Genomic DNA, 14192 nt, shown 5'->3' on the forward strand with positions numbered 1-14192 from the left:
ACCAAGGCCATTGACGAGGGGAAGGTGGTCCACACAGCCTACCTGGACCTCGCAAAAGCCTTTGATACAATACCCCACTTGGGCATTATAGATAAGCTCACCAGCTTAAATATAAACCCCTATGTCACTAGATGGGTTGCAAACTGGCTCAAGGACAGAACCCACATGGTTAGAATTGCTGGAGCCATGTCAGACTCCAAACCAGTTACAAGTGGCGTCCCACAAGGCTCAGTCCTGGAACCTCTCTTCTTCGGTATGTATTTCTCGGAGGTACAGGCCAACACAGAAGGACTGTGGCTGACCAAGTTTGCAGATGACTGCAAACCGGGCGCCATAATCGACTCTCCAGCCGACACAAGCATCCACCAAAAGGGCCTCATAGAAACAGACAACTGGTGCCAGAGCCATGGCCTCAAGCTAAGCCAAAAGTGTATAGTCATCCCCTTTGGCAAAAACAAAGTGCCCACAAATTACCACATAGGTGGTAATCCATTAAGTACAGAAGAAGTAATTAGGGACCTGCGGACCTAAGTTGATAGCAATCTCTCATTTGACAACCACATGGCCAAAGTGGTTAGAAAAATAGCCCACCTAATCATGAAGGGATTCACATCTAGATCAGGGGAGGTCATCGTGCCTCTTTACTCATCCCCTCATCAGGCCCATAATTGAGTAAAATTCCCCTTTTGGGATGTACCTTACCAGACACCTGCAGCAACTGGAAAGACCCCAAAAGTACCTCACCAAGAGGATCAAAGGGCTCAAGCAGATGCCATATGCTGCCCGGTTAAAGAAACTCCAGCTCTACTCAGTGGCATACCGCCTGCTCAGAGGCGATCTGTGCCTGACATATAAAGCCATGTCCAACCAGGAATTAATGGACATGCTGCACCTCAGAAAATCCAAATCCCATCGAGCTACGCGCTCAAGAGACTTGAACCTCAGCACTGAAATAAATAGGACATGCTGGAGGGACAGATTCATAACCCAGAGGCTCCCTTCACTCTGGAATAAAATCCCAGTCCAGGTTAGGCAGAGTCCCTCATTGACTCTCTTCAAGAGGAATCTTGATGAGTGGATGGGAGATTGTAGGTTTACCCCGGGTATCACTTCTGTGTCACTGTTAGACAGAGGTACAGTATACTAACCTCGAAAAAGGGCATAGCAAAATTAATTTAAAATGGGTGGCGAAAGCCAAACACACTCTGGCTAGGCTTGTAAATGCCCTAGGGCAGATAGCCTAGTATGAACCTATGAACCTATAAGATTACCTGAATAAAGACCCTCTGCTACCAAGACAGGCTTGAAGCTACAGTACTGCATTGTCTCTGTTACAGACTCCTGCACATTAATTTGTCAATCATTACAAGCTCAGGAGCATCCTACATTCCTTGATTGTGTACATCTCCACAGAAAATGGCTTCGCAAACACTCAAATTAAAAACTTAAGTCTCCGTCAACCACTAGATACACTATAGGGACTGATTTATTCCTCACTACTACTTCCCCCATCTTTGGTTTAATCTTCTGTTACATATAACAGCAGAGTGGTAATCTTACTTCCTTTAAGACAAACCTTGATGAATGGCTTGGCATCTGTATAGCCATTCAGGGCCTGACTTGTTTTGCCGTCTTAGAAGCATAGGTGTCTTATAAGTGTGGGTATTGGTCAGGTGGTTATGGTCCATGGATTGACTCTACCTTTTAAACACTATGAATTGGCATTGCCCCCTTCTCTTCCTCCACTACTTTATTATTGTGTCTAGTCTGTTATCCTTATCCCTTCGTGTGTGTGTGTGCGCACGTGTGCGTGTGTGTGTGTGTGGGTGGGTGGGGGGGGGTGATGCAATTCACTGATCACCATCTCTTCACCTTCTGCTTTAACTACTACAACACTTAACCAAGGTTCTGATCCTGCATAATCCCTTGCTACCTCCAGGGGATGATATTCCTTAAATTAGATGTCAATCTTCATGTACAGAGCTTGAGTACTAGTTTGCAATTGAATAGTCATTGATGGAGTGTGTGTGTACGTCTAATTAAAGCTGGGACTGAATGCGTCTGTGTGTCTGCCTGTCTGACTGAACCTGTAGTTGACCCTTTTGTCTGGGTTTAGGATAAGTGGTAGTTGGAGGAGGTCATAAGGGAGTTTAATAAAGTTGGAGAATAGTAGGAGGGAAGAATGAAACCCTGTGGTACTCCTTTGTTTATTGATGCATCACTAGTTTAGCAGTTTTTTTTTTCTGTATGTACTTACCACTGACCTCACAAACATTACAATCTCCAGTTGACTAAGAGAGGATGCTTAGCCACAACATCGCTCAGGTCTTTTCTGCATGTTTTACAGGTCATATCCTGATCCTGGTTTTCATCATAGAAAAGCTTTCTTGCTCACTGCCTAGGAAATAGAAGCCACCAAAGTGATTGTGTTCTAGGAATAGCATGATGTCAAGCGCTGCCGTAAATGCCAAAATTTTGATCTGCCCACCTGAAGGTGCAGATGGGAGAAGCTACAGGTCTACCAGATGACTAAGAAGATGGTGGCTAAGAATTCCCAGCACATGGAAAGAGGTACTTTTTTGTGATTCAAGACCAGAACCAGAGCACTGAAAGAAGGTGAAAGACATGAAGTTTAAACATTGGTTACATCCTCTGGGAAGTACTCCTAACCCCTAGATGACCTCCTAATCCTTGTGTGTGGTATCTTCCTCCCTCAGTAGGGAGAAATTGAACTTGCACCCCTCCTAGGTTGGTAGAAGACTAGAGGTTTAAGAGAGGTGCAGCACTGGCATCCACATTTGAGGAGATTGCATTATGGGTTGTCAGCACCACGCATCAACAGTCAAATAGTTGGAACGTATTCATGACTGCCACATTCCTATGGTGCTGTCACATGAGTCCTGTGTTATATCCGGCTTTCTATCATCTTGTCGAGCATCTATTGTATGAACGTCAGATGCTTGAAAATGCATACATTGTGTAAAAAATATATGTAGTGTACAAACTTAGAAGTAATAAACATAAAATATTATGGTTAATTCGCCTTTAACAACTCTGTTACATAAATACAATGATGTCACTTGAGTCGTGCATGTATAAGCAGAATTCTGTGGTTTGCCTGTAACTTGACCATTGAGATATAGTCCAAGCATTATAGTGGATTGCAGTAATGAAAATCAAAAGGATATAACTATATTTGTGGTAAGTGGACAACTTATTACCTGTAAGAGTAATCAGTTATCTATTGTTCATGGGTAAAGTGTCTGTAATGCTGGATTTTTCATAGATGTTGCTGTACGAAATGAGTCATGATGACAGCAGTGGTTGTGCACCTGGTACAATTTGGTGCGTCTCATCAAACAATGTTAACTGAGAAAGGAAAGAAAAAAATTAGCAGTTGATGGCCGTCGGTACTACCTTGAGAAGAGTACTGATATTCGTAATTACTGGTGTTGTACTAGAAAGCTGAAGGATAAATGCAAAGGATTATTGAGGCAGCAGTTGATGGTGAAAAGTTACTTAAGTGTAGAGAACATTTTCACAGTGCTGATAGTTTGAAGTGTGAAGGATGTATGGCACGTAGTGCTGTTAAGAGGAGAGCTGAACATACGTTGGTGGATCCATGTCGAATCTTATCCGAAGTGTTAGTGGGTACGTCAACAAGTAGTGAATAGTTTGCCCAATATAGATGCCTTAAAACGGTTAGGAGAGTGCGAAGTAGAAGTAAAAATGCACTTGTGAGAGTTTAATTTAAGTGACATACATGCCCAAATGTTACCAATTAAAAATGGGAGTTTTATTATCAGTCACAGTGGTAGTATTGCAAGTACTCCAAATGCAGTCATATTGACCACACAAAGTAACTTGAAGATATGTGCATCTGATTTTATCGTTCTTTACGGACTATTCCCAGTAAGTACCAGTGAGTGTAAACAAGTGTATATAGTACATTGCTGTTTACAAGGTGGAACAGGAAGTAAAATCATACCTGTTGTGTATAGTATACTTCTAAAATGGAATATATCTATAACTATTTTTGGACATCTATTTTACTTCTCTGTTCAGTTTTTGAACAAAATTAAGCCAAAAACAGTGTTTGACTTTGAAAAGGATGTAGTGCATAGCATTTCTAAACATTTACCTCTGAGTAAAGTGAAGGGATGCTGGATGTTCTTCGTGTTTCACTGTTGCAGTCATTACATTTGGGTTATCTGCTTGCAGGTAGCCCACAGTCGGCCTGATTGTTGGGTCCTGTGTCGGTCGCTGTCCCTTCTTCCATGACGTCAGGTCGTCAGGGCTATAAACCATGTAGCCAACACCATTACATCAGTCTTTCTTGCCGTGCAGTGCCCGAAGCAGAAGCAGTTCGCAAGTGCCGGTCGGCCGACTCCTGAAATTTTCATTTTCTAGTTTCAGAACCAAAGTCTTCAACTAAAGCCAAGTACTCCACTGGGGAAACTTTTTCTTGCTCCTTTCCGATGTCAGTAAAAATTAATAATTGCATTACTTGTGGAAAGCAAATACCTCATAAAGATTTTCATTCGTACTGTATTCCTTGCCTAGGCCCTGACCACGCTGTACCTTGCTGTCGGTTTTGTGCTTTATTTAATCAGCGCACTATCCGTTGTCTGTATATTTTCACCTCTAAATATTTTGGTTCTCTGTTTAATTATCCAGAAATGTCGTCTGTTAGCCATCCGACCACCGGGATTCCGAAAAAACGCAAAGATAAAGACAGAGACAGGCCGCCGAGGTCCAAAACTGCTGATGATGTTTCTCCTAAGCCAGTCGCCAGTTCACCGGTACTCACTGAGGCTCTTTCACAGCCCCTGATACCCGCTATGTCTGATTCGCAGGCCTCTACTGAGACCCATTCGGAGTCTGGTATGCCGCGAGATGCTTCAACTATGGAACCCGCGGATGTCTCTACCTTGGATGGGTCCGGAGCCGCTGTGCAGGCACCTGCTTTTGAGGGTGTATTCAGGCCTACGTGCTTGCATATTAAACTGATGCCTCCTCCTTCACTTAGGCCTAAATCTCGAACCATACCTAAAAAAACGATGCCCAGGCCACATGCTCAGGCGTCTATGCCTAAAAACAAATTATAAGAATGGATGAAGATTTAGTAACTCTAATCAGGGGTAGCCAACCCCCCCCCCCCCCTTTTCAAGAGGCCTAGGACTGAAGTTGTTTATGAATCTTCTGACCAGGATTCTGTTTTTTCTGATTCTTCTGATGATGTGGATTTACCCTTATCTACTTATGAGGATTCTGATGCAGAGGACTCCATTCCCTCTGCTTTCCCTCCAGAGGATTTTTCTTTTGGGGAACCCTTGCATACTCCAAGGGTGCATTTCCACTGGGAAAGCCAGGATTTTTCTGATTCAAAAAAGAGGCTTAGGGATTTCTTACTCCTACCTCAGCATAGGCCTTTAGCTATTCCTCCTGTACTAGACATTGTTGATGATGCTTTTTCGGAATCTAGTTTGGCCCCTGATTCCTTGCCTCCTGCTCCCAGAAAACCTGACAGATACTACAGGGTCCCTGAGTCACACAAGTTCCTTTTTAAAAATCCTATTGCGGATCCAGAGACTATTTTACAGGGGCCCAAGGGCATTAGGGCTTCTACTGCTAAAAATCCTACCCCTTCTGATAGAGACTCCAGGATGCTGGATAGATGGGGTAAGAAGGTTTGCACTTCTGCAACATTGGCCATTTGGGCTTTAAACTGCCAGTTTCATATGTTAAAGTATCAGCAACATGTTATTGGATTGCTTAAACAGAAAATGATGTTGATTCCTGACATGTGTGGAAAATAAAGAATTACAGGATTTAATGCATTCTGCTGAACAAGTTGGAAAATATACTTTGCAGTGTGGTTTTAATTCATTAGAGGGCTCTTGCAGGACTGCTGTTACTGGGTCTGTGCTCAGAAGGCATGCTTGGCTAAAGGAGCAATCCTTGCCTGATCATGTTAAAGCTAAATTGTTGGATGCTCCCTTAAATCAGGACCGCCTGTTTGGCAACAAGGCTGAGGAATTCTTAAAAAGATGGAAGATGAAGCTAAATCGATGCAAACTGTTAAAGATTTCTTACAAGTTCAGCCTCCTAGATTTAGTAGGCACTGGCCCTGTAAGAATTGGTCCTTTCCAGCCCCTTCCAGGTCTTCTCAAGCCAAACCCAGACACAGCAAAAGCCCCAGGTTTCCGTCTCAGGGGGCACACAGGGCTAAGCAGTGGGGGGCTTCCACTTCCAAATCTGGGAGTAATAAGATTCCCCCCTATGGTAAACTGTCTCAATGACTTCCGTTTAAAATTTCCAAGCACGTATCAACTGATTGCCCCTTTGGGAGTAATGATTGCTCTTCATGCAAAGAACTGGAAACTCATTACCCAGGACAAATGGGTTTTAAATATAGTGAACCAGGGATACAAATTTCACTTCCACACATTGCCAACACCAAGCGGGTGGCCGGACCTACCCCTAAATCAGTGGGCAGAGGCCCAAAAACAAGTACTTTCTCTCTCAAGCGTGGGGGCTATTCAACTGGTACAGGAAGAGGAAAAGGGACAAGGTTTCTACTCAAGACTTTTCCTGGTACCCAGAAAAGACAATTCATGGCATCCTATCCTGGACCTGTCTACTCTAAACACCTTTTTGGAAATTCAAAAATTCAAGATGCTGACTCTTCACCAGTTACTTCCTATTCTAGGCAAAGATACCTGGTTGGCAACACTAGATTTAAAAGAAGCATACCTGCACATCCCAATAAGGGAATATTGCAGAAGATACCTACGCTTCAAAGCAGGCTACACGTTCTCTGCTCTGCCCTTTGGCATATCTACTGCGCCCAGGGTATTCACAAAGTGCTTAGCTCCAGTTATTGCATTTTGCAGGCAAAGAAATATTCAAATATACCCATGCCTGAACAATTGTCTAATTCAGGCAGAAAGCCAGGACATACTTTTGAATCATCTGACCTTTGTACATAGGGTTCTAACTTGTCTGGGGTACAGCATAAACGAAAAAAAAAATCATATCTGGTACCCTGTCAACAAATTATACTCCTGGGAGCAAGCTTGAATACAACTTCCCAGATGGCTTACCTCACGCCAGAGAAACAAATTAATTTGACAACCTACTTCAAGCAAGTGGCCACAAAAACCTTGCTATCTACAAGACAAATACTGTAAGCCTTGGGGTTCATGGCCTCCTGCATTATTCTAATTCCATATGCAAGACTGCATATGAGGAAACTGCAGTGGTATGGATCTAGAAGCAATGATTCCTATCATACCTTGCCTAATCCTAGAATTCCTTTGGTGGGCAGAGGTCTGCCACCAAAACAAGGGACTACCTTTCACACCACCCCCTGCCACCCTAACAGATGCATCAGGCTATGCATGGGGGGCTCACCTGGCAGGGAAGTGCATTCAGGGCAAATGAAACCCAAGTCAAATGCACCTGCATATCAATCAAAAAGAAATGCTAGCTGTACAGAATGCTCTGACAGCCTTCAAGGACCACATTCTTCCAGGACAACTTACGGTAAAGAAGGACAACACCACTGTTATGTGGTACATAAGCAGGGGGGTACACATTCTTGCCCCCTCTGCAGACTAGCCATGTCATTGTGGAACATAGACTTGAGCTACCAAGTGCACCTACAAGCTCAATTCCTGCCAGGTAAATTAAATACACTGGCAGACGGACTAAGCCAAAACCTCATGGACCCACACGAGTGGAAACTGGAACCAAGGATTTTCAACATATTGACAAGGAAATGGGGAGCCCAGATATAGACCTGTTTGCCTCTCCCCAGAACTACCAATTGGACAAATTTTGCACAAGGACTCCCCACAAGCAAGCCTGGAAAGTGGATGCTCTGTCCTTCAGCTGGAAAAAACTATCAGTCTATGACTTCCCCCCTCTGCCCCTGCTTTCCAAAGTACTACTAAAAATCAAACGGGACAAATCAAGGATGATTTTGATTGCTCCAGACTGGCCATGCCAACACTAGTACCCCCCTCCTGTGCAGTGTGTCACGGTTATCCCCATGGCACCTGCCTCAGACTCCTTCCCTGTTTTCTCAGCAGGATAACCAGATTCTGCACCCTCAGCTTCTAACACTGAACCTTGCAGCCTGGCTAATTACATAATCTCTCCTCTACCATCCCTCAGTAAACCTGTGATGGATATTTTAGAGGCAAGGAGGCCTAGTACTAGAAAATCTTATGCTGAAAAATGGAAAAGATTCTGTGCCTGGAACCAATCTCAAGGGATGAGCACAGCAGTGCCCAATTTACCTCAGATTTTACAATACTTAACTGAGATGCTTCACAAGGGCCTGTCTTTTTCCTCCATTAAATCCACGCCTCAGCCATTTCAGTACATTATAGCACAGAACCTCCCCTCTTCTCTCATCCACTGGTCAAGCAGTTCCTCAGAGGGGTGAAAAATTTGAGGCCACCCAGGAGAGCTCCAACCCCAGCCTGGGACCTTAACTTTGTTTTGGAGACACTCTCTCGACTTCCTTTCGAGCCAGCTGCTACTGAAGACTTAAAATTTCTTTCTTGGAAAACAGCTTTCCTTTTAGCAATCACCTCGGCCAGAAGTGTATCTGAATTACAGGCCCTTATGGCAGTGGAGCCTTTCATCTTCTTTCTTGCGGACAGGGTGTCCCTCAGAACCAATCGATCCTTCGTGCCCAAGGTGGTATCCAGTGTGGCTCTTAATCAGTCTATTCATTTGCCAGCCGTCTTTCCCAATCCACAGAAGAAAGGGGAACGGATACTGCATTCCTTAGATGTGCACAGACAACTTAGATTCTACTTGGACAGGACTAAACCTCAAAGGAAATCTGAACAACTGCTGGTGGCATTTTCTGCAGGAGCAGAGGGGAAGGCTATTTCAAAGCAATTTCTAAATGGATAGGCCATTTAATTCATTTCAGCTATAAGCACCATGGAAAACCTATCCCCCAGGGGATCAGACCTCACTCCACCAGGGCTGCATCTACCTCTACAGCCTTTTTCAGAGGCGTCCCTGCCAGAGACATCCTAAAAGCTGCTACCTGGAGTTCTGTGCATACTTTCACCAAGCTTTATCATTTGTCAATTTTCTCTAATTCCAGAGCTGGCTTTGCCACTGCAGTCTTGCAGGGCCTTATAGCTGGTCCTAATGCTATCTGAATTCCTCCTCCCAACCATAGCTTTGGGATTCTACCCAAATGTAATGACTGCAACAGTGAAACACGAAGAACATAGTACAGTTGTGTACACTTACCATAAATGTAGATGTTCGAGTGTATTCACTGTTGCAGTCCAGGTTACCCACCCGCCACCCCCCTTTCATTCTGTAGTTTCTTTCCTTCAAGGTAAAGTTTATATTGATGCATGTGTGTGTGTTTGTATATATATTGGCTGCGTGTTTTGTGCCCCTGGCAGCCTGACGTCATGGAGGAGGAGGCGGCGGCCGACACAGGACCCAAGACTTTGGAATTCGGGCCGACTGAGGGCAACCTGCTAGCAGATTACCCAAATGTAATGACTGCAACAGTGAATACACTCAAACATCTACATTTATGGTAAGTGTACACAACTGTACTTTAATAGTTTGAAAAAGTCATGAGTAAACTTAAAAGGTGAAAAAATTGTAATAAAGTACAGTCAGATGATGTAGAGCTTTTAGAGAAAGATATTAGAGGTAAGGGATGAGAAAGGATAGTAAACAGAATGTCACATAACTCAGGACGAGAGGTTGCTGCAGCTAGGTAAAAGATAGGGAAGACATAGTGATAAAATTGTATGCAGAGTATGGACATGTACAGAGGAGGTAAGGAAAAAGGCTCGAACAAGAAGGAGGGGAGGGAGCGGAGAGGGAGCATGAGTGAGGGAAGAGAGAATGGCAGAAGAAAGACAAAGTACATACATAGTTTCATCCTAGAATATCAGTTTGATTGTGAAATTACTAGTTCATAGGGAGATGTTTTATGTGTAATGGAAGCTTAATGTGGGCTTGAATCTTTAAGGAATGTGACTTGATGCCATTGTGGGGCCTGATACCCATGTCACATTTAGCAAGTGTTCCTCTAGAGATTGAACCTTGTCTCCTAACATTGTGTGACAGTTATGTACCTGCTCTTCTTACACAAGTCTGCACAAGCTTACTTCTGTTGGTAGTTTGGGGTGGGGAGAGGAGGCGGGGAATTACCTACCACTTAAACATCGTGTTATGATGAGTTCTGAGGTGACAAAGGACTGTTTGGGCTTGCACATCACCCTATAGCTTTACCTTCCACACCAGCAATGATCCATCTTTTGAAAAGTTACTGAGGCTTATGAAATCATGTGAATTGCCCTATGATTCTTGTTCCTCCATCTAAGAAATGCCTAAAAGTGCATCTGGGATGGAAGAAGACATAGCAAGGGTCATAAGGATACCATAATTGCAGCCTTACAGAGTGAATGAACTGTATATCTCCTCCTATTCTCATGTTACAGTATTCATAACTATAGGGAGGTTGCTGCCTGCAGCACCAGACATCCGGCCAGTATTCTAAAGTCTTAGGAGCAGGGGTACATTCGACATTTGATGTCAGAGCCAAAAAGTGACGTCTCCATGTACCCACTTCAGACCTTTTCTGCCACAGTGATCTTCGGACCTCTGATTGCCAGCTGCAGGAAGCAGTTCGCTTGCTTGACGGCCATCTGCTGCAGATAAGTACCCTTTGGATTTTTTGTTGTCTATTTCTTAGCTTTTCAGACATACATGTCAACTAGAAAGGGGAAGTGTGCTTGTGGAAGACAAAGTCCACAGAAGGACATGCATGATAAGTGTTTGTTTTGTCTAGGGGAGACCCACGACCATTGGTCTGGCGACATTTGTAAATCGTTTGTGCCCAAAACTCTTCACAGCGGTCTGTCTGCTCTCAAACTCTTATCTCGAGAATCAGAGACTCCGACGTCTGGCATTGAGTATGGAGGGCTGGTAGGTACTTCCAACGAGCCGCATAGGAAGAAGGCCAAAAAAGTTAGGCCTGATGCCATTGCTGCACCTCAGGAGTCCAGTGAGACTCTCGAGGAAGATGTTAGCCCAGGATTCCTTCGGATGTCTGTTTCTCAGTTGGAACTGGGAACCATAATGGAAGCCGGCCTGATGGAACTGCTGAGTACATCTGCTGAGGTTGATCAGCCATCGGAACCTGATGGCTAGGGGGAATTGTGGCTCGTGCGTCAGAGGGGCCTACCCCTGATGTTCATCGTGTTTCACTGTTGCAGTCATTACTCTTGGGTTATCCTGCTGGCAGGCTACCCTCAGTCGGCCAGAATTCCAAAGTCTAAGTCCGGCGTCTGTTGCTGTCGCCTTTTCCCTGACGTCAGTGTGCCATGGGTATAAGATGCAGCCGACACCGTTTTCTTCAGTCTTTCTTGCCGCGCAGTGCCCGAAGCAAAAGCAGTTCGCAAGTGCCAGTTGGCCGACTCCTGAGATTTCGAATCCGAACAGAAGTCTTCATTAAAGCTAAGTATCCCATTGGGGAAACTTTTTTCTTGCCTCAGACCAATGTCAGAAAAAGTTAACAATTGTATTTCTTGTGGGAAGCAAATACCTCATAAGGATTTTCACTCTTACTGTATTCCTTGCCTAGGCCCTGATCACAACGTAGCTAGCTGTCGGTTTTGTGCTAGATTTAACCAATGCACTATCAAGTGTCGGTTTGATTTTGCTTTTCATTACTTTGGCCGTAGATTCAATTATATTATGCCATCAGACCAGCCAACAACCGGAGTTTACAAAAAACGCAAGGACAAGGAAAAGGATATGCATCCAAGGTCTAAAACCGACGAGGCCTCTTCTAGGCCAGTCGCCAGTTCTCAGAGAGGTGCTTTCTCAGCCCCTAGCGCCCGCTACCTCAGAGCCACAGGCTTTCTACCGACTCCCACTTGGAGCCGACTGGGCCTCTGGATACTCAAGGTATTGGATACTCGGAAATCATTCCCTCAGATGGGTCCGGAGCCACTGAGCAGGCATTGGCTTCTGAGGGTGTCTTCAGACCTACACAATTATATATTAAGCCATCCTCAGCTTCAAAGACTAAAGCAGCTCTAAAGACAAAGAAACAAGTACAGCATTTTCCTACTCAAGCCTTCATGCCTAAAAAACAGATGCTCAAAATGGCCGAAGACCTAATTACTTTGATCAGGGGCTCCCATCCCCTCTTGATAAAAGGCCTAGGCAAGAGACAGAGTATGATTCTTCTGATCAGGTTTCTATTTCCTCTGATTCCTTTTCTGAACAGGATTACTCCATGCCTCCCTATGAGGATTCTGATGCTGAAGAATCCATTCCTTCAGCCTCTCCTCCTGAGGATTATTCTTTTGGGGAAACCCTGTATACTATGAGGGAGCATCTCCACTGGGACAGCCAAGATTACTCTGAATCTAAGAAAAGGCTCAGGGACTTCTGCTACTTCCTCAGCACAGACCCCCTGCTATTCCACCTGTTCTAGACATTGTAGATGATGTCTTTTCAGAGTCCGGACTGTCCCCTGACTCTTTACCCCCTGGACCTGCTAAGCCAGACAGATACTACAGGGTCCCGGATTCTCATAAATTCCTATACAAAAACCCTGCTGCTGACCCAGAAACTATATCAGGGTCCCAAAGGGGTCAAAGCTTCCACTGCAAAAACCCCTGTCCCCTCTGATAGGGATTTTACGGCTCTAGACAGATGGGGGGGGGGGGAGTCTACACTTCTGCTACCCTGGCTGTGAGGGCTTTAAATTGTCAGTTTCATATGCTTAAATATGAGCAATATTTAATGTCTCTGCTTAAACAGAAATTGTTGACAAATACTGAATGTTCAGAGAACAAGGAATTGCAGGATTTATTGCATGCAGCTGAACAAGTGGCAAAGCATACTTTGCAATGTGATTATGATTCACTGGAGGCCTCTTGCAGGGCCACTGTTACAAGTTCTGTTATTGGAAGGTATGCTTGGTTAAAGGAACAGAATCTGCCTGATCATGTTAAAGCAAAATTATTAGATGCACCATTACAACATGATACTTTGTTTGGTACTAAAGCAGAAGAGGTGTTGAAAAAAATGGAGGATAAAGCTAAATCCAAGCAGACAGTCAAGGATTTCTTATGGGTACAGCCACCCAGGTTTAGCAGAAACTGGCCTTCTAAAAATTGGTCCTCCCAGTGTCAGACAGACCTCAAAGAGGCAGATACAGGCGTCCCAGAGGCAGATCTCAGCCCCAAGGCTCATACAGGCCTAAACAATGGGGTGCTCCTACCTCCAAAAGCAGAGAAGACAAATCACAACCTTACAGGAAACAGTCCCAATGACTTTCCTCTACCAGATCCAAGCACTTTTCTTTTGGCAGCCCCCTTAGGGGGAAAACTAGCACTTTTTTTCATCAAATTGGCAAATGCTTACCCAAGACAAATGGGTCCTGAACATAGTGTCCCAAGGCTACAGGTTCCATTTTCACATTCTACCAAGGTCAAAGGGTATGCCAAACCTGCCACACAATCAATGGGCAGAGGCACAAAAACAAATTACAGCCCTCATGGACATGAGGGCCATTCAGCAAGTACCATAACAAGAGCAGAGGCAAGGTTTTTACTCCAGACTATTCCTAGTACCCAGAAAGGACAAAACCTGGAGACCAATACTGGACCTGTCTATACTAAATACGTTTCTGGAAGTTCCAAAATTCAAGATGTTGACTCTACAGCAGCTACTGCCCATGCTGGGCAAAAAGGCTTGGCTCGTAACTTTGGACCTAAAAGAGGCATACCTGTATGTCCCAATCAGACAATCTTGCAGACGATACCTCAAATTCATAGCTGGCTCAATGCATTACCAATTCTCTGCACTGCCCTTTGGCTTATCTACTACGCCCAGGGTCTAAACAAAATGCCTGGCACCAGTAATTGCGTTTTGCAGACAAAAAGGAATTCAAATATATCCCTACTTGGACGACTGCCTAATTCAAGCAGAGAACAAAGACAGTCTTCTAAAGCATCTGGCGTTTGTAAAAAGATTACTAATTGGCCTAGAGTACACATTAACCAAAATAAATCAAAACTAGTGCCCTCTCAAGAGATAATATTCCTGGGTGCAAGCTTAAATACAACTGCCCAGATGGCTTATCTCACGCCAGACAACCAAAAGCACCTGAT

At 44.3% G+C, this 14192-nt stretch overlaps 1 protein-coding gene across 3 annotated transcripts in view; it reads left to right on the top strand.

Moving 5' to 3' along the window:
• Nucleotides 1-14192, top strand: part of LOC122793043 (sentrin-specific protease 2-like) — a 1342091-nt gene that overhangs the window by 1121629 nt on the left and 206270 nt on the right. Inside the window, exon 17 of one of the 3 annotated variants that reach the window (XM_044060713.1) lies at nt 2348-2926. The exons of the other annotated variants lie outside the window; for them this stretch is intronic. Coding sequence (XP_043916648.1) covers nt 2348-2359 — 12 coding nt within the window. The 3' untranslated portion in view covers nt 2360-2926. Of the gene's footprint in view, nt 1-2347; nt 2927-14192 lie in introns of those variants that run through there. 3 annotated transcript variants of the gene reach the window in all.

The sequence above is a fragment of the Protopterus annectens genome, chromosome 2.part0, assembly GCF_019279795.1.
Source record: "Protopterus annectens isolate FY-2018-M chromosome 2.part0, PAN1.0, whole genome shotgun sequence".
Classification (NCBI taxonomy): Eukaryota; Metazoa; Chordata; order Ceratodontiformes; family Protopteridae; genus Protopterus; species Protopterus annectens.